This window comes from Carcharodon carcharias, chromosome 6 (assembly GCF_017639515.1).
Source record: "Carcharodon carcharias isolate sCarCar2 chromosome 6, sCarCar2.pri, whole genome shotgun sequence".
In the NCBI taxonomy this organism is placed as follows: domain Eukaryota; kingdom Metazoa; phylum Chordata; class Chondrichthyes; order Lamniformes; family Lamnidae; genus Carcharodon; species Carcharodon carcharias.
Genome location: NC_054472.1, coordinates 139,325,054 through 139,349,295, shown reverse-complemented (window position 1 = coordinate 139,349,295; position 24,242 = coordinate 139,325,054). Strand labels below are relative to the sequence as shown.

At 42.1% G+C, this 24,242-nt stretch overlaps 1 protein-coding gene across 4 annotated transcripts in view; it reads right to left on the bottom strand.

Annotated features, from left to right (window-relative positions):
* LOC121279419 (probable C-mannosyltransferase DPY19L4) overlaps nt 1-24,242 on the bottom strand; it is a 94,505-nt gene that overhangs the window by 31,326 nt on the left and 38,937 nt on the right. For all 4 annotated transcript variants that reach the window (XM_041190650.1, XM_041190649.1, XM_041190647.1 and 1 more), the window contains exons 7-12: nt 20,831-20,954; nt 10,459-10,593; nt 9,611-9,742; nt 7,931-8,032; nt 4,938-5,011; nt 3,113-3,271 (exon numbers count right to left, since the gene is read on the bottom strand). In XM_041190650.1, the coding sequence (XP_041046584.1) occupies nt 3,113-3,271; nt 4,938-5,011; nt 7,931-8,032; nt 9,611-9,742; nt 10,459-10,593; nt 20,831-20,954 (726 nt within the window). The remainder of the gene's footprint in view (nt 1-3,112; nt 3,272-4,937; nt 5,012-7,930; nt 8,033-9,610; nt 9,743-10,458; nt 10,594-20,830; nt 20,955-24,242) is intronic.

The window sequence follows — 24,242 nt, the reverse complement described above, 5'->3', positions numbered from 1 at the left end:
TCGCGGATGATTGCATAATGTTAAATACCATCCACAACTCCTCAGATACTGAAGCAGTCTATGCCCATGTGCAGCAAGACCTGGACAACATTCAGGCTTCAGCTGATAGGGGGCATAAAATTCATGCCAAACATGTGTCAGGCAATGATCATTTCCAATGAGAGAATCCAACCATCGCCCCTTCACATTCCATGGCATTGCCATCACTGAGTCCCTCACCATCAGCATCCTGGAGGTTAACACTGACCAGAAACCTCACTGTACCCAATAAACGCTGTGGCTACAAGAGCAGGAATTCTGCAGGAAGTAATTCACCTCCTGACTCCCAAAGCCGGTCCATCATCCAAAGGTATAAGCCATGAGTGTGTTGGAATATTCTCCAATTGCCTGGGTGAGTGTGGTCCAACAACACTGAAAGATGTTCAGCAATATCAAGGACAAAGCAGCCTGCTTAAATCGGCACCCCATCCATCACATTCACTCCTTCCACTGCCGAAGAATAGTGGCAGCGTGTGTGTACTATATAAAAGATGCACTGCAGCAACTCACCAAGGCTCCTTCGACAGCACCTTCCAAACCCACAACCTCTACCGCCTCGAAGAACAAGAAAGCAGGTGCATGGAAATACCACCACCTGCAAGTTCTCTTCCAAGTCACATTTCATCCAAACTTGGAACCATACTGCTGTTCCTTCACTGTCGTTGGATCAAAATCCTGGAACACCCTTTCTAACAGTACCTGTGAGTGTACCTTCACCCACATGTACTGCAGTGGTTCAAGGTGACGACTCACCACCAACTTCACAGGGGCAATTAAGAATGGCCAACAAATGCTGACCTAGCCTGCGATGGCCACATCCTGTAAAAGAATGAATAAACTGTGGCTGATGCATTTCCTACATAACAACAGTGACTATTCTTCAAAAGCACTCCATTGGTTATAAAGCGTTTTGAAGTGTCTGATGGTTGTGAAAGTCCTTTTTCCCTTTTCCATTGTGGGGCCGTGGTTCAAGAAGGCTCTCAACTACTTTGTCAATATAATTGGAGATGTGCATTACTACCCTGTCAGTGATGTCCACATCTTGAGAATTAATTAAAAAGTATGATGGTGTATGCAAACATATTCTCACACTTACATTAGAAAAGCTTGATTTAAAAATGTACTATTGAGCCCCCTAGTTAGAGTAGGTAAAAACACAGAACAAGTTATATGAGGTATGGAAGCTTGAAACTACCAATGTTGAACATCAGCAGGTTGCTTATGTATAGTTGATAAATATAAAGAATATAAATATTGTGAAGTATTTGTACAGCGATGATTTAATCTTATTTCAAATTGATTAATAATAGATTGGCTTCACTAGAAGTTATTGCCTTGGGTTAAAACAGATATCGCGTGGTGGAATTTCTCTCCCTTAGCAGCCTTTAAAATATTCATGCAGAATAAATGCTCTATTTTTACCAAAGGTTACAATTGTAGATTAAATCTAACAAAATTTAATCCAAAGATTAATACAGTGCTATAATGAGCTATTCAGAGCTGGCAATGTTAGTAACAGTGAATTTTAAACATCATTAAGCCCTGCCTCAACTGGTTGACAATGTTGCCACAATGACCAAATGCTTCAATTCACTGTTGAAGATATCAGCCCTCCAGCTGCAACCATCTGAAATGAAACACTGGGCAAAATTTTCCCCGCCGGTGGCGGGGGGGGAGTGGGGGGGTGGGGAGGGGAGTGCCAGAGCGGATGTGGGTGGGTGGCCCTATGATCAGCGGCCCCAATTGGTGGGTGTGCCACCATTTTCTGTGGGCAAGCCAATTAAGGCCTGCCCAGCATGATATCTGCAAGGAAGCGGGAGGGGGGAATGGGAAATGCGGAAGTACGTTTCTAAGTACTGAGACTAAGTGCTGCCTCAGGGAGATCGGTTCCCAAAGGGAGAAAATCTTTGGAAAATTTCATTAACCATCCATGTCCCCTCACGTGACAATATCAGATGAGTTGGGACGTGGACATAACTTTAAGTAAAAGTTAATCTTAATTTTTTAATTCAGTCATGAAACCTCATCCTGCCCATGGGTGAGATTTCATGCTTTTTCAGCTAGCCATCAGCGCTCCTGACCTGCCCATCAACCTTAAGGTTGGACGGGCAGATCCACTAATTGCTTTAATTGATTTTTCAATGAACTCAATAGGCTGTTGACAGGTCAGCCGGCGCACAGCTGGCTTGGCTGTGCCCCCGCCGACCTCAAAATGCAAATGACACAGGATGACGTCTGTCCATTTCGCGTCATTTTAAGTGTCGGCGAGCAGATCCCGCCCACCACACCGCACCCCCCCCTCTCCGCACACCAACAGGAAAATTCTTCCCACTAATTCAGCATTAGTTCTCGCAAATGCAAACCTCCCAAAGTTCTTGAGCTTTGTCACAGTTTCTAAGCATCAATGGGTGAGGGCACAGATCCATCCTATGATTAGTTAGTGAAACAAAACGTTACTGGACTTTGAATTTTCTATTAAAGAAATGCACCAGACTGTATAGCTGCCTTGGGCATTCCTTGCTAGAGCTTGTTGCATGTAAAACATTTCCAAAGACAGATCTGGAGAGCAATACCTGGGAATACTTGACACGAAAACAAAGGCCAGAATTCTTAGCTTGATTGGCCTGCCAGCGTGAAATCACAGTTAGGACCCGATTGCGGGTGGAGTCGGCTTCCCAACCGCTCCCGCCCACGTCCGCTGAGCCCACCCAATGAGGGCAAAATCCTGGCCAAAACGTCTGAAATAAACTTCCATCGCTCAGCCCTAGCATCCCTCAAATTAATGAGCATAACGTTCATCAAACAAATTATAAGGTACGTTATCTTAGCATCCAGTTGAATGATTCCTGTGTTACTCAGTCTTTTCCATTCACTGCTTATTCTATTTACTAAATTAATCCTTCAGCCACATGAAACATCTTCTAAAATGATTTTATGCATATAAAATTTAATGGAAGTGCGCTGGGAGACCACGATATTTATTTCTTGTGGGGTTTTTTTTTAGAATTTGAGCTAAATGTTTTGTATGCACACAGTGATACACCTAGACGATTGCCTTTACTTCCTTCCTTACCGAAACTTCCTGGAAACTACTTCCAAGGTTGAGAAAAGGCAGATAAGCAACACAGACATACAGAATGGGAGCAGACAGGTCTGAGTTAGTCGGATAAAGAATTCTGGTGATGGGGTCTGGAAGGTTTCTTGACAGAGCAGCAAATTTGTGTTGAAGTCTCTAAGTTAAAAAAGAAAAAAATGCATATTACTGGAACAGTAAGGAATGCAACAACAGGAGTAGGCCTTACTGCTGATCTTGCCTGCTCATTTTAGTGATCTAAAATTCTCCAACTTCAGAAAGGCTTTACTACAGTACTGCACTATCCACATATCCCAATAAAAAATATAATTTAAACATAAAATGAAAAAAAATCACTAAAGAAATAAACCAACATTTCAACTAGGAAAAAAGATTTATGTGCAAGTCCAGATCTCTATCCAAAACACGCATTACAATGCAATAAATATAATCACAGCACAGCATGCATGTTAAGTTACACAAGAGGCCAAAACTCTGCTAATATACATGTACACAGATACCAACTCCAATTATCCTTAATATTATAGCACTGTCACATTAGTGATTATTTCAATAATTGTTTCTGCTTAGAGTAAAGGGATGGGTATTTTGGGGGACAATTTCTGTTCTGTTCACTTTTTATGCTACCTATGGTATCAAAAATGCACAATCCCTATAGGAAGCACACTGAAGTGAGAATTTTCTACATTGGATAGGACAAGGATGATGTGGGGTTTGGTTGCTGATTGTCCCTAAGCATGGAGGGGTGGGTCCCTGACTGGAACAGGGACAGGGACAGGCAGTGGTGGAGTGAGAGGACTATCTGAGATTTTCTCTTTTCATTTGAAGGGTACAAATGCAGGTAGTCTTTCAATGTGCGGTAACATGTATTTCAGATTCTTCTGGGGGCTGATAGATCTTCAGTTTACTGGTTGGTGGCTGCACATTAATATGAATGCCTTCTAAGGCAATGCGCCATTTTTTGGCAGGTCATGTTAAGCCATACCATAACCCATTTGAACTGATTCTTTAACTGAACTTGCCCTTGATTCTTTAAATTGCATTGATTTTTTGCAACAGCATATTTTACAAACATTTGGGGATTTCTCAAGATGGGTTACATATTCTGGCTTTAGGTAGCCCTGTTATAGAACATATAAACATTATATCGAGAGCACTAAGATAAAAGCAAAAAACTGCGGATGCTGGAAATCCAAAACAAAACAAAAAAGCACTTCCTATTTTGGAATGATCAACCACACATCGTTAATAATATGGATTCTTGCCTCTGCCTATTTTTGCCTCCCACTATGAATATATTGAGTTGTTGTTTTGGCACTGGCCAGATGGTCTAAAGAAGGCCTTTTGCTGTCCTCTACATTCCTATTTTTCTGGTATTATTTTTAATAGATCCTAGTTCTAATTCCTGCACAACTGACTCTTTACCATTGTCAACACTGACAAATGAATGTTGGCAGGCTATTCAATTGTAGGGGCATCATGGCCAAGCAGAAGGGTATCTTTGAACAACATACACATCAAAATGTTCCCAGCGGAGATGCTGGACAGCAGTCAGGAATGGGAGCCCTTAACAACTTTATCCTCCTGAACAAAACAGTGAGGCCAACCGTAGCATCTCCACCAGCACACTGACTAAGACCAACTAATTTATGTCAAGTTCTCTGATCTACTTTGAAGCACAAAGAAACAAATTAGTATCAGTATTCAAACGGTTGAAGCTCGATTTGAAGCTTATCGAATCTATTCTGCAGAACCAAAATATTGTTCCAAAAAAATCTTTAAAAAGTAAAAGGCACAAACATACCTTGTAGTATTCAAGTCAAATTTTGCTTCAAAAAACTTTAATATATGCTCATTTTCTTCTTGGGGGACCATTTTCTGTGAATATTTAAATGAACAGAAATTGTGAATTCCAAGCTTACAGTCACAGTCGTAGTGGCAAACAAACAACTACAAAAAAAGACTAAGATTATAAGACAGACACAGTATCTGCTTTGCATTTGATGGAGAAATTACCTACCAATTTACTTCAACTGGCTTTAATTATCTTTAAATTAATTTTCTAGCATATATATGCTCTTGTAGAGTGTATGATTCCCACCCAGACACCCAGGCAGGGCTGCAGTGTAAAAGGATAAGTGTACAATCAAATTTAATGGTTACTCCACTTCCATGAAACCACAGGGACATCACCTGCAAAATGCAGCCGGTCAGGTGGAATATCATAGGTTATAATATTAGTTTAATGTGCTGCAGTTTTCATTCATATGTTATGGGTTCAAGGAAGTATACCAGTTACATAGATATTTGTCCTCCGAAAACAGATCCCATTAACTGGGAGTAGTATATAATCCAATTGAAGAAGAGGTTCGTATGATAACTTCTGGCTCCATCATTCTGAAATAGATTTGTTTCCTTATATCACTATTTCAGTAATTTTTGCCAGAAATTACACTCAGAAACATTCACGTATCTTAAGCACTCAATTTTCTGGTGAATGAGACGATCTCTTAATAAATAATAATCTCCCTTACATTGTTTCTATGAACAACACAATGGGGAAACAACCCATTGTTTTAAAATTCAAAGCATCACTGTGTTGCAAAATATGAAATAAAAAAAGTAAATGGTAAGTAAAAATTGTTGAAGCGTCACGGAATTGCAAATACAAACTGAAAAAAGTAAATATTTGGTGATGAAAAATAGTTCAAGTAGAAGTTTGCCTATTAATCATTGCACAGCAAAATACTGAGCCATACAGGCTAGAAATCTAGGATTTAATTTCTCATTTGTGATCAGTTGGTTGATCTTGGCTGGAGACCATTTGGGTTGTTATGACTGGCTCTTGGTGCTCTTGAGCTATAGAAACTAAAATCAGACAGCATTTCTATTCATGATTATGGTCCATTGACCTCCTACTGGAAAGTCTGCAAATTTAAACATTGGATTAGGATGGGATTGGGCTTGGCTGAGATGCCCAGCATGGTGGAAACGGCCTATAAGTGCTTACCATCTCAGCCCACCCAGGAATAATGGACACAGTATTCAAGTAAATGAAACCTTGCTTCAGCAATAAGCAGAAAAGGTACAAGAAAGCCAAGATCTCAGTCAGGGTAGGAGCAGCAGGGTCATTACAATTGGCCTTAGTGTAGAGAGCACAAAGATAGTTAACCAATGTTTTTATTCCAGCACAATGCCAAGATGACCCTTGTGTGAATCAAAACTAGATCTTCCGTTTAACCCATGCAGTTTATAAAATAAATTATTTGTGTACAGTCAAGTCCAGGGACACAACCAAACTTTCTTTCAGCAACAAGTTTTAAATAGGGTGTGAAATCACTTAAAACCACACTCAGATACTCTCCAACACAAGAGTCAGCAACATGTTAACATTCCACAGAACAGAAAAACTTTCAAACTCTCAGATGCCACCTTGAGGCTTCAAAAAAAAAATGAATGGAGCATTGGCTGTTAAAATGAGAATGACACAATGAAAATGGAGAGAGATGATATGAGCCAGGATAAGTTTGGGGATGATACAATTGGCCTCGTTGCAGTGATTTAGGGAGGGCAAAAAGAAAGACAGCCCTAACTGCTATTTAGCCATACTTCCTGGAAGGTACAAATGCAGGCACATTTAATGAGCACAGGACTAGGCTTAACTGAATACCAACACTCATTGTCTAGCTTCACAAATAAATAATGGCTCTTTCGATGAAGATCAATGTCATAATAAATGGACCACACATCTTCAGGACACAAGAGAAAATGCGAGACGGGGAAATCCAAATTTTTTTTAAAGTTTAGAAATGTAATGTGTAAAGAAACATAACATTGTGCAATAGTGAAGGATTCATTTTTAATTAAAGCTTATTCCAGATATTTGAAACAAGATTTCTCATAAAGCTTGCCATGCAAATTAACAAAAACTCTTTGGGCAGAATTTTGCCCTCCGATGGCGGGCGGGCCCCACCGGCTCGGCGGCAGGTGGGCAGCCAAACCCTGCCGCTGAAACGGGGCCGGCCGCCATTTTGAGTGGGCGGGCCAATTAAGGCCCGCTCAGTGGCCTTCCCGACAGGAAGCACTATGCGCTTCCTGTGCCGGGGGTGGAGGGAATCCCCATCTGTCAAAGTGCACTCTTTCACGCATGCGCCCGAAAGAGCGCACTGCTCCCTGAGGCAAAGTCCTGTCTCGGGGAGATTCGTGAGAGGTAAGTAAATTCTAAAAATAGATAAATATTAAAATTAACATGTCCCTCTCATGTGACAATGTCACACAAGATGGGACATGTTAATAAGAAACACATAAAGTTTATTAAATTTTTTAAAAACGGACATGAAACTTCATCCCGCCAGTGGATGAAGTTTCATGAATAATCTGGAGCCTGATAGGGCTCCTGGCCTGCCCGCCAGCCTTAAGCTTGGACAGGCAGGGTCTTTAACAAGGTTAATTATCCTGCCAATGGCCTTAATTGACCATTGACAGGTCGGCGGGAGTTCAGCTGATTTCGCTGTCCGCCTGCCTTCCTGAAGGTTTAAATGGACCCGGTTGACGTCGTAGGTTCCTCCTGACGTCATCCCACATCATCTTCCCTTCGGCGAGCGGCCGCGCCCCCAAATCGCCGAGGGGAAAATCCTGGCCTTTATCTGTAAGAGGGGCACGCCGTTAGGAACATAGGACGTAGGGGCAACAATAGGCTGCTCGGCCCACTCTGTCACTGAAATAAAGAGTAATTAATCTCAGTGCAAAATAATAATGACAAAAAATACATACTGAACTTTTAGAGATCATTCTTACCTTAATTACAAGATTTAAAGTGACTGAAACTGTGAAAACCAAGTAGAAATGAAGCAACAATTTCATCAGCCTTGCTACAAAGTGGCCTTTTTTAAGGTTTTGCTGTTAAAGAAAAGGGGAAATTAATCAGTATTAAGAGTTGTGTCACACCCCAGGGCATTTTAAACTAATTCTACTTCATAAAGAAAGTTAACTGCTTCAATCAAACCTATTCAAAATACTGGGCTGATTTTCATGCCTCTGCCACATCAGAATGGAGTTGAGCGGAATATAAAATGGCAGGTGAGACCCAATTGCAAGATTCCGTCCCCTATTCCCATCATTTAGCAATTTTAAGGGTGTAGGATAAGGGTGCAGGGAGCAAGCTTCAATTCTGCCCTTGCCTACTGTATTGCTGGTGTGAAGTGGGGGGAGGGGGTGGTGGTTTGGTCATTTTAGACCCCCCACTAGTTTCATGGAGTCTGGCCTGTGTTGGTAGTTGCTGTGGTTCACGGCACCTCATAGGTGTCATGAACCATTGGGAAGCCCTATTCTGGAGTTGGGAACCTTTTCATGGGTAAGTTCAAAAGCCATTGACAACCTCATATGACGTTATTAGATGTTGTATGATAAATTATGTATCTTTTATATGCAGTGATTGATGATAGGGCTTGGTTTAGAAAAGGATATTGACTAGTATTATGAAAGCCAAAAGCCTTCAGGTGCATTGATTTATCCAATGGATAAAGTAATTTGCTGCATTCAACAGTACTGAGATTCAGATTCCAATGCATCAGCTGTGTCATGTGATTATATTTTTACATTGATTGACCAAGAAGCCATCTGTTCAGCTTTTGAAATGGTTGGACAGATTGTTGACTTACTTGATTGACAGCCCAGTCACCTAATCAGCCTTTGAAGCAATGGAACAGATGGTTCAGTTCCTTGATTAACAGCTCAGCTGTTCCACTATTTTTAATGTATTAAAGTTTTGCTGCCACAGTTGTGCAATGGACTCTCATTATAAATACTTGGCTGTGCTCCAAACCTCACCAATGGATTCAGCTCTGTAGAGTTGTCGATAGAGCTGTCAAGAGTACTGTGATCTTTGTTTGAATTGGCAGCTTTATGAGCTCCTAAAAGGTTTATGTTTTTGAATAAGTTTTTTAAATGGATATATGTTTATTTTGACAGTTTAATGCGCATCTTAAAAACTTTCCAATGATACTGTAGGGATCATGAGTTCTGTCTATACTGGGTGAATAGGCAAGGGGAATGGGGTTGGGTGAGGAGGGGTAAGGAGGGGAAGAGGGCTATGGTGCCTAACACTCATGTACAGAACTGGGCCGAAATCACAGTGAACGGAGGCAAGCCTTCTAACCTGCCCGCCTTAGCAGGAATCTCCATTCCTGCCTCAGGCCTGCTTCCAGAGGCGGTGGCTCTGACTCTAGCCCGCACCTGCCACCCTGCCATGAAAATAGCGTGGGTGGGCACTGCCAGGCAGGTGGCGAGATAGTGACATTGGAAAATGGTCCAACTTGCGATTCCCACCTTGAAGATGAAAATCCGGGCCAATGCATCAAAAGCAACATAGTTAATTTTTTTGTGATATTTTGTTTTTATTAAATTGGCCAATATGAAGTCAGCTCTGCTCAAAATATTAAAACTAAATGATGAAGCTTCAAAGCCATATTCTGCTACCTGAATGTACTTTGCAAGATGCGTGCCACAAATGAAGCTTAGCAACGGGGAAGCCAGCAAGGCAGAATTTCTGAACTGTATAAAATATCCCAGTACAAGGCATAGTAGATACATCCTGTATACATCAGTCACCTGCAAGAGAAAACAAGGATAATCCTTAACCATTTCACAACTGCAACAGCATTCCTACAGCAAAATAAAAGAACAAAAAAACTACACACACAGAACACAGAAATTTAAATGACTTGTTATTGTGTTCAGTACATTTTTAAATTTATGATCAGGCAGATGACGAAAATAATTATTCTGTACTGCACTGGTTTTATAATTTATTAAAAAACATGTATTTTGCTTTCTGCCACCTGCTTTCCAAAGATAATTAGTAAGAATCAGAGAGACAGCCTTATGAATATAGCTTGTTCTATTTGAAGGAATACTTTTCCATATTAGTTTACAGACATAAATCTTTCAAAGACTTGCATTAATGATCCAAACTGATTGTAGAGAAATCAAAGTCCATCATTTTAGCCTTCTGTTTCATAGATCAGCAATATTAACACCTTTTGGGATGCAGTTCTGATTCAGCTACTTTTTACTGCCAACTTCTACATCAAATATAGGAATATCATGATAGAAAATCAGAGTGCAAGCATGGTTATCACCAAGCACATTCCACACACACAAGATTTTCCTTCAATACATTTGTAACAATTTGCAATGACTTAACCTTGACCACCACTGCTACCAAAATATGACACGGTCAAAATGTGATCAGCTCCAATTAACTTAATTTGGTCTTGTCCTCTCTTTCTCCTCTAATGAGAATTTATGTTCTATTTTCCACATACCTTGCGGCTTTGAGTTAGATCCAGGCAATCCAACAGGAAAACACTGAAGGCTTGGACAAATAATACATAGTGACTAATCTCCCACATCATTATAAAGGCAAAAGTAGATGCACACATCAGGAGATATGAAAACATCTAGGGGAGGAGGAAACAGCAATATTAGCTTTGCTACCAAAAGTCCTATACACAAATCTCAATTTCAGATGTACATTATTACACAATTTACATTGGGAAAATACCATACAATGTTGTTATGTGAAGAAAAAACATTGCGCAGGATTTTGCCCTTGGCGGGGGTGGCTGGAAAGCCTCCCGCAATTGGCTCCGCACCGCGATTTCAGGCGAGTGGGCCAATTAAGGTGCAGCAGCGCTGAGCCCAGGCTGTGCGGGCAGGGGGAGGAGGGGGAGCCGGGCCTAACGCGCAGTTCGAGAAAGAGCGTTTCAATCTCCCTGGGACATGGAGCTGCGTCAGGGAGATTGAAGCGCTGTGTAAAAAAAAATGAAGAGATTAAAAATTTAATAAAACATGTCTCCTCATGTGACTCTGTCACATGAGTTGGGACATGTTTTTAAAATCAAAAATAAAGTTTTTATTTAATGTTTATTTGCTTTAGGAAACCTCATCCCGCTCGTGGATGAGGTTTTCTAAAAAATATAAAGGCCGCTTGGCTCTTTTGCCTGCGGACAGCATAAATTTGAATTTAATTAGATTGTTAATGGCCTTAATAGGCCTTTTAATTATCAGCAGGCGCGCAGCCCACTCCAGCGCGTGCCCGCTGAACAAAATATTGCGAGACTGTGCAATGACGTCAGCTCACACACCCAACATCATGGCGTGTCATTTTACATTCGGGTGTGTCTGGCGTGTGCCCACATGCCGAGTGTAATATTCTGCCCATAGATACCAATTGTAAGGGAAGTATAGCTAGATAGAATTAGGGAATGAGGCTGAAAGGAAGTGACAGAAAAAAGTTCAAGAAACCAATTGAAGAATTAAGGGCGTAAAATGGAAGTGATTTAGGTGGAGAGTTTCAGAGGGGAAGGATGGGTGGCAGAGGTAGAGCAGAGATAGCAATACATTGAAAATGAAAATCAGTACCTGGTCAGCAAAAGGAGCGAAGAATGTGCTAGATGTCAGAATTGGAGGAATGCTGAGCTTCTGGAGAGCTGTAGGGGGTTATCAAGATACGGCGGAGTAAGGACATGGAGGGATTTGAACACCAGGATGAGAACTTCAATCTGAGGCATTGCTGGACCGAAAGCCAAATTAGGTTGGCAAGCACAAGGATGATGAGCGACCAGGATTGGTATGCAACAGAGTTTTACATCAGGTCCCCATGTGCATCTGTGATTTTAGTAGCTCCTCCATTGGCAGCTGCCTAGTCCGAAGCTCTGGAATACACTACCTAAAACTCTTTGCCTCTCAACCTTCTTAAAACCTCCCTCTTTGGCCAAGCTTTTGTCATCTGTCCTACTACCTTTTTTGTGGCTCAAATTTTGTTTCATAATGTTCCTTTGAAGCACACTAGGATGTTTTATTTTACTAAAGACACTATATAAATGCAAAGCTGAAGCAGTCCATGTCCAAATTCAGCAAGATCTGGACAATATCCAGGCTTGGGCTGACAAGTGGCGAGTAACATTTGTGCCACTGACATTCAATGGCATTACCATCATTGATTCCCTCACTATCAACATCCTGGGGGTTACCATTGATCAGAAACTGAACTGGACCAGCCATATAAATACTGTGGCTACAAGAGCAGGTCAGAGGCAGGGAATCCTGTGGCGAGTAACTCACCTCCTGACTCCCCAAAGCCTGTCCATCACCTACAAGGCACAAGTCAGGAGTGTGATGGAATACTCCCCACTTGCCTGGGTGAGTGCAGCTCCCAAAACACTCAAGAAGCTTGACACCGCCCAGGACAAAGCAGCCTGTTTGATTTGCACCACATCAACAAACACTCACTCCATCCACCACTGATACACTGTAGCAAGATACACTGCAGGAATTCACCAAGGCTCCTTCAACAGCACCTTGCAAACCCACGACTACTACCAACTAGGACAAGGGGAGCAGGTAGATGGGAACACCACCACCTGGAAGTTCCCCTCCAAGTCACTCATCATCCCGACTTGGAAATATATCACCGTTCCTTCACTGTCGCTGGGTCAAAATCCTGGAACTCCCTTCCTAACAGCACTGTAGGTGTACCTACACCAGATGGACTGCAGCAGTTCAAGCAGGCTGCTCACTGCCACCTTCTCAAGGGCAACTTGGGATGGGCAATAAATGCTGGCCCAGCTAGCGAAGCCCACATCCCGTGAATGAATTAAAAAATATTGTTATTGTTGAAGCTGGAACAGAGATGATGGAGTTCATTATTTTGTATGCCTGTCAAATCTAATGAGGTACAAGCTACACTGAATGTGAAAAGCCATCCTAGTTCAAAATGAACACCAGAAAATATATGCCACATTCTTCCTCAGAATTCTGCTGACATTTCAAAATGGCAAGGAACACAGCAGTAATGCAAAGGCTTGACAATTTCCTTTACTGTATAAAGGGGAAATGAAAGAATTATAGGCCAGAATCTTCGGGTTGGCGTGCAGGGGCAGGCCCTGCTTGCCGATGGGTAAAATGATGTGCGGTGACTTCGCGCGTGCGTCCCGACATCACCAGGCGTCATTCTGATTTTCAGTTCGGCAGGCACGCACCGGAGTGGGCTGCATGCCCGCCGAACTGTCAAAGGCCTATTATGGCCATTTACCTAACAATTAACGGAGCTGCCCATCCAAACCTAAGGTTGGTGGTCAGGCGAAGAGCCCAGGTGGCCTTCGCATTTATCATGAAACCTCATCTATGGGCAGGATGAGGTTTCATGAAGGATTTAGAAATCCAATAATTTTTAAAATTAAAATTCATTGGCATGTCCTAGCTCATGTGGTGCGCAAAAGAGTGCAGGACCCAACTCAGCCTACTTGCCCGCCCGCACAGGGAGCGCTCAGTGCTTCCGGTGTGCATGATGCTGGGTGGGCCTTAATTGGCCCACCCACATAAAATGGCAGCACGCAGCCAATTGGCTGCACGCCCGCTTGTGCCTGCTCCCGCTCAGCACCCCCCAACGGGGAGAAAATTCTCCTCATAATGTTTCTCTGCGCGTAATCTTAGTATTTAAGTATCTCAGTTTTTCCAGAGGTGAGTTTCTTAGAAGTTTACAAGTTAGTGTCTCAGGTCTTAGATGCCAGTTTCTTTATAGGGCAAAATGTGTTAGCCTCTTAAAACAGGCATCTCATTGCACGATTAATCCATTTACACTGGCTCCATTATAGAGACCATGTCAAGTTTGTGCTGTCTGTCAATGCACATGATTGCTTTGATCAGCCAATGTGCCCATATTTGTGAGAGGCTAGCATCATACATAGCCAGCACCTCTTAAAAGGTAGGTGCATTTTGGTTGAATCAGATGCTAGAACTAGCTGGGGAAGAGTGCCTGACCTGCAAGAAGAGTGACTGATGTTGCAATGGGGAGGTAGCACGTTCCAAGATTCTCTGGCACTGCATTGGACACCTTGGTGGAGGATGGGGAGAGGAGGAAAGATTGTCATCTATCCATAAGGGGCAAGGAGGACCCCCAAACAAACTTTGCAAAGATAGTGGAACCAGATATCCATGGTGGTCAATGCCAGCAGTCAAGTCTCGAGTACCTGGATGCAATGCTGCTAAAGCTCAATGACCACACGAGTGGTCAAGATCAGTGAATGTAAATGCCATGTCTTACCAACTGCACCGTTAGCCTCACACACTTCTCAATGCACCATACTTCCATCACACAGCTACTAACAACTTTTATTAATCATGACTCATACCCAACATTCAGCTCCACTAAAATAAAAGCAAAATATTGCAGTTGCTGGAGATCTGAAATAAAAATAGTAAGATTCTTCTTCAGAGTCATAGTGGGCTCAAAACATTAACTCTGTTTCTCTCTCCACTGATGCTGTCAGACCTGCTGAGCTTTTCCAGCACTTTCTGTTTTTCATTTACAGCTTCACCTCACCCTCACACACATATGCACATCTCATAGCCAGTTATTCAACCATGAGAACCACTGCACCACAGTTACTGACACTCTTCCCTTGCTCGGGCAGGACATGTAGGCACATTAAAAAGTGGAAAGACAAAGGAGAATGAATTTGCAAGGAAAATACAAAGAGGTGCAAAAATATAGAGTGGTTATAATGGAGGATTTAAATTATCCTAATATAGGCTGGGTTAGTAATAGCGCAAATGGCCTAGCAAGCGATTCAGTTGTAGGTGGCTTGCAACCACCTACTCAAGGGCAATTAGAGGTGGACAATAAATGCTGACATTGCCAATGACTCTCACATCCCAAGAACAAGTTAGAAAAAAAAGGGGGGATTTACACATAGAAGCAGAAGGCATGAAAGAGAAGGCATTTGAAACACTGGATGGGTTGAGAATTGATAAAGAGTAAGTATAAAAAGGTTTGACACAATTTGATAAATCACTAGGAATGGATTAGATGCATCTAAGGATACTGAGGGAAGTAAAGGTGGAAATTGCAGAGGCACTGGCAATAATCTTCCAATCCTCCTCAGTTACAGGGTGATGCCAGAGGACTGGAAAATTGCAAATGTTATACCCTTGCTCAAAAAGGGTGAAAGGATCAGCCCAGCAACTACAGTTTATCCTCAGTGGTGGGACATCTCTTAGGTATGATAATCCAGGACAACGATAACAGTCACTTCAACAAATGTGAATTAATTAAGAAAAGCCAGCACACAGATTTGTTAAAGGGAAATGGTGCTTAACTAACTTCATTGATTTTTTGATGAGGTAACAAGTTGATGAGGACAATGCAGTTGATGTTATGTAAATTGGCTTCCAAAAGGTGTTTGATTAAAGTGCAACATAACAGGTTTGTCAGCAAAGTCAAATTCCATGGTATAAAAAGTGGCTGCATAGATACAAAGTGGCTGAGTAACAGGAAACAGAGTAGTGGTGAGCCATTGTTTTTCAGACTAGATGAAAGAATTCCCCGGGGGGAGCTGCAAGTATCAGGGACGCTGCTTTTCTTGATCTTATATTAAAGACTTAGACTTGGGTGCACAGGGCACAATTTCAAAATTTTCAGATGCCACAAAGCTTGGTAGTATTGTGAACTGTGAGGAGGGTAGTGATAGATTTAAGAGGACATAGGCTGATGGAATGGGCAGACAAGTTGCAGATGAAATTTAATGAAGAGAAGTGTGAATTGATACATTTTTGGTAGAAACCACAAGGAGAGGCAATATATACTGAAGGGCACAATTCTAAAGTGGGTGCAGGAACAGTGATCTGGACGTATATGTGCACAAACCATTGAAGGAGGCAGGGCAGGTTCATACAGTGGTTAATAAGGCATACAGGATTCTGGGCTTTATAAATAGAGGTACAGAGTACAAAACCAAGGAAGCCATGATGAACCTTTATAAATCATTGGTATAATCACTGGAGTATTATGTCCAGTTCCGTGCACCATAATATAGGAAGGATTTTTTTTTATTTGTTTATGGGATGTGGGTGTCGCTGGACAGCATTTATTGCCCATCCCTAATTGCCCTCATTCAGAGAGCATTTAAGAGTCAACCACATTGCTGTGGGTTTGGAGTCACATGTAGGCCAGACCAGGTAAAGGCAGCAGATTTCCTTCCATAAAGGACGTTAGTGAACCAGATGGGTAAAGGCATCAGAGATACTGCCACAAAGATTCACAAGAATGAAGGCAGGGATGAGGAATTTCAAGTTATGGAGATAGACTTTCGAAGCCGAGGCAGGGAAATGAGGATTGAGAGGAGATTTGGTAAAGGCGTTCAAAATCATGAGGGGCCGGAGAGCGGAGATGAGGAGCAACTGTTCATATTGGTGGACATGTCAAGAACCAGAGGTCACCAATTTAAAGTGAACAGCAAAAGAACCAAAGGCAAAATGAGGAAAATCATTTCTATGCAGCAAGTTGTCAGGACCTGGAATGTATTACCTAAGAATGCAGTGGAGGCAGGTTCAATCATATCTTTCAAAAGGGAATCATATAATTATCTGAAGAGAAAATAATGGCAGGGTTATGGGAAAAGGGCTGAAGGGAATGGGACTAGGTGGGTTGCTCAGGCAGAAAGCTGACACTGACACAAGCTGAATGGATCTCTTCTTTGTTGTAACCATTCTACGATAAGTGAAGTCAGCAGCAGCTGACTGCTAGGGGTCAGGCATGTTTTTATCCCAATGGAGGAGAGGGTGATCACCACCATTAGAGTGACTGCCGATGGCCAGCAGCTGGATTGAAACTATAGAGGATGATGGAATCTTTATTCCTAACACTCCTCCTCATACAACAATCTCTTTTGATTTTCAACATGCAGATGTTGTAAGCGTTCACCTCTCGCTTTATCTATTCATCGCAATCCTACCCTTGTGCCTTTCTCCTTTCAACTCTCCAAGAAATGCACCTTGGTGAGGCAGTGGTGGAAGAACAGGGAGTAGGAGAGAAAGAAGGCAGTGATGAAGAAGAAACACTCACAGTTGCAACAACCAGTTCAGAAACTGACACTGTGTTACAAATATGAAGTTTGTAAGGCTGTTATGTTTTGCAGTGTCTCTTTAATTTAGGGTAAAATGGAGGAACGAAGGGGGCCAAGTGACTTCTTCTGAATTCTGCCCAACAACAAGCTTGGATTGGTTTGGTTGTTAAAGGGGGACCCAGGTTGTCTTACTGGGAAGGAGTTGTGATATATTCACACCTTAAACAATGGGCAAGGCAACTGTGCAGACTGTGGATAGACTGTTTGGCTCCAAGTCACAGGGAGGTATTCATCAACTTGTGGTTGTACAGTCAAAGGTACTTGAGTCATTGGCATGTAGCCCCTCAGTTCTGATGTGAACAACCTGTTACTCCAGGGTGTTGCTGCTGTCAGAACTTTGCTGCTATGTGGACACGTTTATCAAAATCCATCTGGTTTAAATATTGCAATGAAGTTGCAATCATTATACTTTAAAATGTCTATTTAATTCCAAGATAGAATGGAGTTTGGGGTCTAGAGGATAGCTAATCAGCATTTCTACCTGGATAGAAGGCCCATAGGATTCACTTTGCCATGGAGATTGGCTAAGAGGGGAAGAGTCCATTGCAAGCCATTGTAGTATCAGCTTACAGGTTTCTTAAGATATCACTGAACCTCACTGAGAAGACAGCTTGCGAGAATCTGAGAGAAAGGGACAGCAGAGTTAGCCCTATACCTTAAACAGAGAAAATACTGGCCCTGTCAGTGAGCAGATGGGTGGGAGCTCATGCTCAGATTGAAGAGACTAATTTTGAGAGGATTTAGACAAGGCTGAAAGATTCACCTAGCTTGGCTAGAGGTTTGAATCTCCAAATTCATCCCTCACTGTGAAAGCCAGCTTGGGGATTAGAAGGTATCCAGCTGGACAAGGAAAAAAGAAGCATGCCATCAGGAGCTGAGAATATCTTAGGACTGGTTCTTGGAGAATGAAATGTCCACTTAAGGGACAGAGCAAAGTATAACCATGCAGGAGGTTTTTTTGTCATTTTAAAAGTTAAATGGGGGATCTTTTCTGTTGCCCCTGAATAGTGTGTAGACAATGTTGTTTTTAGTTTGTTTATTACAGAAGTCTTAAAACTTGAAATCCTGTCATGTGATCCTTCTAGTCAGCCACTGGAAATTTGAACATCATTCGAAAAGCTTTCGGTCTCTACCGGGATGGTAACAACTAAATGCAATTTAGAGGACAGCTTAAAGGTGGGACCTACATGAGTGGCCTGCAGCCAAGGCAAGGTTAGCACAGTTGCCAGCTTGTCTGAGGGCAAGGGCACACACAGGTTCTGCTGCAGAGGACACAGATGAGTGTCTCAACGGGGTGGGCTCCATAAGAAGTCTGATAGGTTTGCATAATGAAAGGTTTGGTGCACTGGCAAGCCTGCAAGAAAACCTGGGCTGAATTTAATCAGGGTGACAGTAGCCCCAACAACAGGCTATATAGTCAGAAGCAACCCCATCTTGGCCATTTAGGGATCCCCGGCTGCACTTTGGACCAGTCTAGCATCGAATTTGCTGTGTGGGGACTCAGAGGACCGGCAGCTCTTCAGTTTCAGCAGTGCCACTGGAGCAATGGTCACTGCTGAGACTGCACTAGCTGAGAGGATGCAGTGTTGGACACTGTTCTGGCAATGAGGTAAGAGAGGTCTGGGGTCATTGGAGCCAGTTAGGCAAGGCCCCAATGAGGGGAACGAGAGGGGAAGAAGAGGGGAAGGCATTTGTGAGGGCGGGTTTGGGGGTGCTGTGCTGCAGGGTGGCTACTACCACAGAGTGCCCGATTATGAAAGCACTCCTCTCCAAGCCCGCAGGGAGGCCACCAGGGTTTACCAGGATTTATCCTAGCATTTGTCCTCCAACTAGACACTCCGCCAAAGCCCATGCTGTTGCCATCAGCCAGTCAACCTGCTATTGCCCATGCTACTTACTCTATAAATGTCATACTTAGAAAAGTGTAGATGTGCAGAAAGTTTGATGTTCTTATACACCAATCCTTAAAGATGGCAGGACAAGTTAATAAGGGTTAAAAAAGTACATAGGTTACTAGTGTTTATAAATTGTAGATTAGAACATAAAAGCAAAGTGATCATGCTAGAATTTTATTAATCATTGGTTAGGTCTCAGCTAGAGTACTGTGGCAATTCTGGGCACTACACTTCAGGAAAAATGTGAAGGTAAGAGGAACAGTAGAGAGGTTTAACAGTGGCCAGAATTTTCCCGTCGGCGTTTTGGGGGCGGGGCCCGCTCACCAACAGGAAAAAGACGCAGAATGACATCGGGAAGAAACCCCGACATCATCCCGGTCCCTTTAAATTTTTAGGAAGGCAGGCAGACAGCGAAATCAGCTGTTCGCCCACCGACCTGTCAATGGCCAATTAAGGGCAACGACAGGCTAATTAAGATCATTAAAGACCTGCCCGTCCAACCTTAAGGCTGGTGGGCAAGCCAGGAGCCCCAGTGGGCTCCTGATAATACATGAAACCTCATCCACTGGTGGGATGAGGTTTCATGTCCATTTTTAAAAAGTTTATGTTGTTTTTATTAACATGTCCCATCTCGTGTGACATTGTCACATAAGGGGGACATGTTAATAATATTTTTATTTTTCTATTTTTTAATTTTAGTGCACTGTCACTAATCTCCCTGAGACAGCACTTAAGTCGCAGGGAGAAGTGCGCTCTTTAGCGAGCGTATGTGAAAGAGCGCACTTTGACAGTTGGGGAATCCCTCCCCCCACCCCCGCACAGGAAGCGCATAGTGCTTACCATCGGGCAGCCCGCTGGGCGGGCCTTAATTGGCCCACCCACTCAAAATGGCGGCGGGCCTCGTTTTGGTGGTGGGGATCGGCTGTCCACCCACCGACGAGCCGGTGGGGCCCGCACGCCCACCAGGGGCAAAATTCTGCCCAGTATGTTACCAGGGATGAGGGACTTCAGGTATCCGGAGACGTTGGAAAAATTAGGACAGTTCCCTTGGAACAGGGAAACTTAACAGTGTACCTAGTAGAGGTTTTCAAGATGATAAGCGATTTTTATGGAATGAATAGGGTAAAAATATTCCCTTTGGCGAGTGAGTCAACAACTAGAGGTCATGGATTCAAAATCAATAGCAGAAGATCTAGAGAGGAGGTGATGAGAATTTTGATCATTTAGGGCTGTCAGGACCTGGAACTCTCTACTTGAAAAGGTTCCGGAAGCTGATTCCATAAACAATTTTTAAAAAGGAGTTGGATAGATACTTGAGGATGAGGGACTTATAGGGTTATAAACAAAAAGCAGGGATGCAAAGCTAAGCAAGATTGTTCTTTAAATGAGCCAGCACAATTGGCCTAATGTTTCCTTCTTGGTATTGTAATTTTCAATGGTTCAATGAGAATTGATAATTTGGTCATGTGTTTTTAATTGCCCTATTCTGCCAATACAGGCAGTAGCATTTAGTGGAAAGTTAGATAAGTACATGAGGAAAAAAGGAAAAGGTAGGATATATTGACAGGGTGAGATGAAGTAAGATGGGAGAAGCCTCATGTGGGACATAAATGCCAGCATAGCCCTGCTGGGCCAAATAGCCTGCTTCGATGCTGAAAAGTATGTGGTAGTCAACATCAAAATTAGACGTGGTACTACTAGAAGTTAACAGCTGAAAGTCAAAGACAGGAATTGAAAATACATACAGCAAGCATATGCAGGCTTTCCATTTAGAAACTAAGCATCACACAAAACATTTAATCTAAATTTGGATTACTATGGTTCACCACACTCACCTCCAAAGTAGAATTAATGTTGGTCTTCAGATAGCCTGTGAGTGCTCCAACTTGTAATGCAAAATATGGTAAAGCCCAATTTTCCCTTAAAGGAATGGTATATTCCACTCTGGTTGTATCAATCCTAAAATAGATAATTAAATCAGAAGTACATTAGATAAGACACATGCAATTCTGAAGTCTAAGTGTAGGTGCCAGGCTTGGCTCAGTGGTAGTCAGAAGGTTGGATCCAAGGCCTACTTCAGAAATTGGAGCATCTAGTCTAGGCAGATACAACAGTGAGGGAGTGTTACACTATTGGAGGCGCCATCTTTTGGATAAGAGGTTAAACTGAATGGAATCCATATAAAAGAACCAACGGCACAGCAGGCTCAATACGCCGAATGACGTAACTCAAACTCCTATTTCTTATGATCTAATGATTGATGGTAAAGCAAGGAATTTCTCAGAGTTCTGGTTAATACTTATTTCTGATTCAACATCAGTAGAGACAGTTTATCCATCAGCTACCTCATGTGTGCAAAATGGCTGCAGTGTTTCCCTACATTACATTTCAAAAGTACTTCAGTGGCTGTAAAACTTTGGGACATCCTGTAGTTGTAGGTGTCAGTGGAAGGTCTTGTAATCAAACAGTCATAATAAATCAATATCTGTAATGATAATTTTGATTGGGTAATGCATGTTCAAGTAGTTAAAGAAAAAACTTGAGTGTATTAAAACCCTGAATTCCTGCACCGTTTATATTATAAAAGAAACTACACCATCTTGAAGAAGTTCTTCAGTCATGACTACTAATACTTTGAAATATCTACTTTAGATTGGCATCTAGATTCTAGAATGTTTCTAGTGGGTTAGAGGTTAGCAAGTGTAACACCACTATTCAAGAAAAGAGGGAGAGAAGATGGGAGCTGCAGGGCAGTTAGCCTGGCATCAGTCATAGGGAAAATGCTGGGATATATTATCAAGGAAGTCTTAACAACGTACTTAGAAAATCATAGTATGGTCAATCAAGGTTGACATGGGTCTTACTAAAGGTTTATCTACCTACTAGTTACAACCTCAGAAAAGGTGCTGAACAAATGGTTAATACACAAAATAAGGGCTCGCGGGGCAATATGTTAACATAAATAGCAAAGGACAGGAAGCAGAAAGTAGCGATATTTTCAAGTTGGCAGGCAGTGCATAGTGGAGTGCCGCAAAGATCAGTGCTGGAGCCTCAGCTATTTACAATCTATATTAATCACTTAGACAAAGACTCAGAAACATACCTAAGTTTTCTGATGAAACAAAGCTAGGCAAGAATGCAAGCTGTGGAGGACACAAAGAGCTGCAAAGAGATATAGACAGGTTAAGTGAGTCGGCAACAAGATAGCAGATGGAGGGTCGTGTGGGCAAGCGTGTTCATTTTGATTGTAATAAGAGAAAAATAAGAATATTTCTTAAAAGGTGTGAAATTTTGATGTTCAGAGGGACTTGAGTGTACTCGTACAAGGAACACAAAAAGTTAGCATACAGATACACCCAGGAATTAGGAAGGCAAATGACATATTAGTCTTTATTGCAAGGGGATTGGGGTACATGAATAAACAAATCTTGGTGCAATTGTCCAGGCTTTGATGAGACCACACCTGGAGTAGAATATGCAGTTTTGGTCCCCATATTTAGGAAGTACAGTGAAGATTCACTAGATTGGTTCCTGGAAAGACAGGGTTGTCCTACGAGAGGCTGAGTAAACTGGTCTATATTTTCTAGAGTTAAGAAGAATGAGAGGTGATCTGATTGAAATACAGAAGATTCTGAAGGGGCTTGGCAGGATAGGTTACTTCCCCTGGCTGAGGAGTCTCAGGATATGGGGGCCATCATTTAGGGCTGAGATGAGGAGAAATGTCTTTACTCAAGGGGTTGTAAATCTTTGGATTTCTTTACCAGAGGGTTGTGGATGGTCCATTGTTGAATATATGTAAGCTTGAGATAGACAGATTTTTATTTTCTCAGGGAATCAGAGGATACGGAGTACAGGCAAGAAAGTGAAGTTGAGGCCAAAGGTCTGTGATCATATTGAATTGTGGAAGCAGATTCGACAAGCCACATGGTTTACTCCTTCTTCAATTTCTTATGTTCTTATCTCTTAGGAATTTGATTCCACAATATTTATAAACACAGACAAATTAGATCAACTTTTTAAAGGGTGACTTTGCCATTAGAAATAAGTGGGCAGTGGCTTTTGCTGGGAATGAGGGAACAGAGGGTCAAATATTTGAGATATTGAAACAAAGACTGGCATTTATATAGAGTCTTTGATGATCACAGGACATCCCAAAGCGGTATACAGCCAATTAAGTATTTTTGAAGTTAAGTCATGTTTGTAATGTAGGAAATGCAATGGCCAATTTCCATACAGCAAATGCCCCCAATTTCCACGCAGCAAACTCCCCCAAACAGTAATCACCAGATAATCTGATATTATGATGTTGATTGAGGGATAAATATTGACCAGGACACGGAATAACTTGTCTGCACTTCGTTAAAAAAGATTGCTGGATCTTTTACATCCACCTAAGAGGGCAAAAGGGGACTCAGTTTAATATCTCATCCGAAAAATGGCACCTTTAACATTGCAGCACTCTGCCGTACGCACTGGAGTGTCAGCTTTGATTTTTGTGCTTAAGTCCTGTTATGAGACTTGAACTCACAGTCTTCTGACTCAAGAGGTGAGAGTGCTACCAACTCAGTCACAGCTGACATTCAAACTTAGAGTGGTAAATGGATGCAGCTCAGACATGTGTGAAGTTGACTTATTTAAATATAGTGTCCTTAGTGCATAGGTTAGGAAATACTTAATAAAAATCCTTCATAAATTTGAACAAATCTATTAAGTAGGTCAAGGTCAAAGTATTTCCAGGTAGCGGGTGAATCAGTAACCAAAGACAACTGGCAATTAAAACTGAGGAGAGATTAGGATAATTCTCTTTTTTTTAAATACGCAGCGAGTTGTTAAGATATGGAATGAATTACCTGAAAAGGTGGGAGAAGAAGCATCAGTAACTTTCAAAGGAAACTGGATATATTCATGAAAAGGTGACATTTGGAGGGCTGTGTGGGAAACAGCAGGGAAGTGTGGCTAATTGTACGATTCTATGGAATACAGTACTGTGATTAGAGAGTGATCCCAGTACAGACTGGGCCATGGACTTGAGATATCGGGCTGAGGGTTGGATATCAGCTCAGAAACAGATTTAATGAGCTGTTGCTGCACTGTACTTTAAGACAATGACAATTACTCCAAGCAATGTGTTAGCAGAAGCAAAGTGATAATTTTGATGCAGTGAAAGTGACAAATAAGAATTCCACCAAAACTCCTTTATCAGGAGATGTCTGGAGGCGATGCTGAAGGAGATGCAGTAAAACTAGG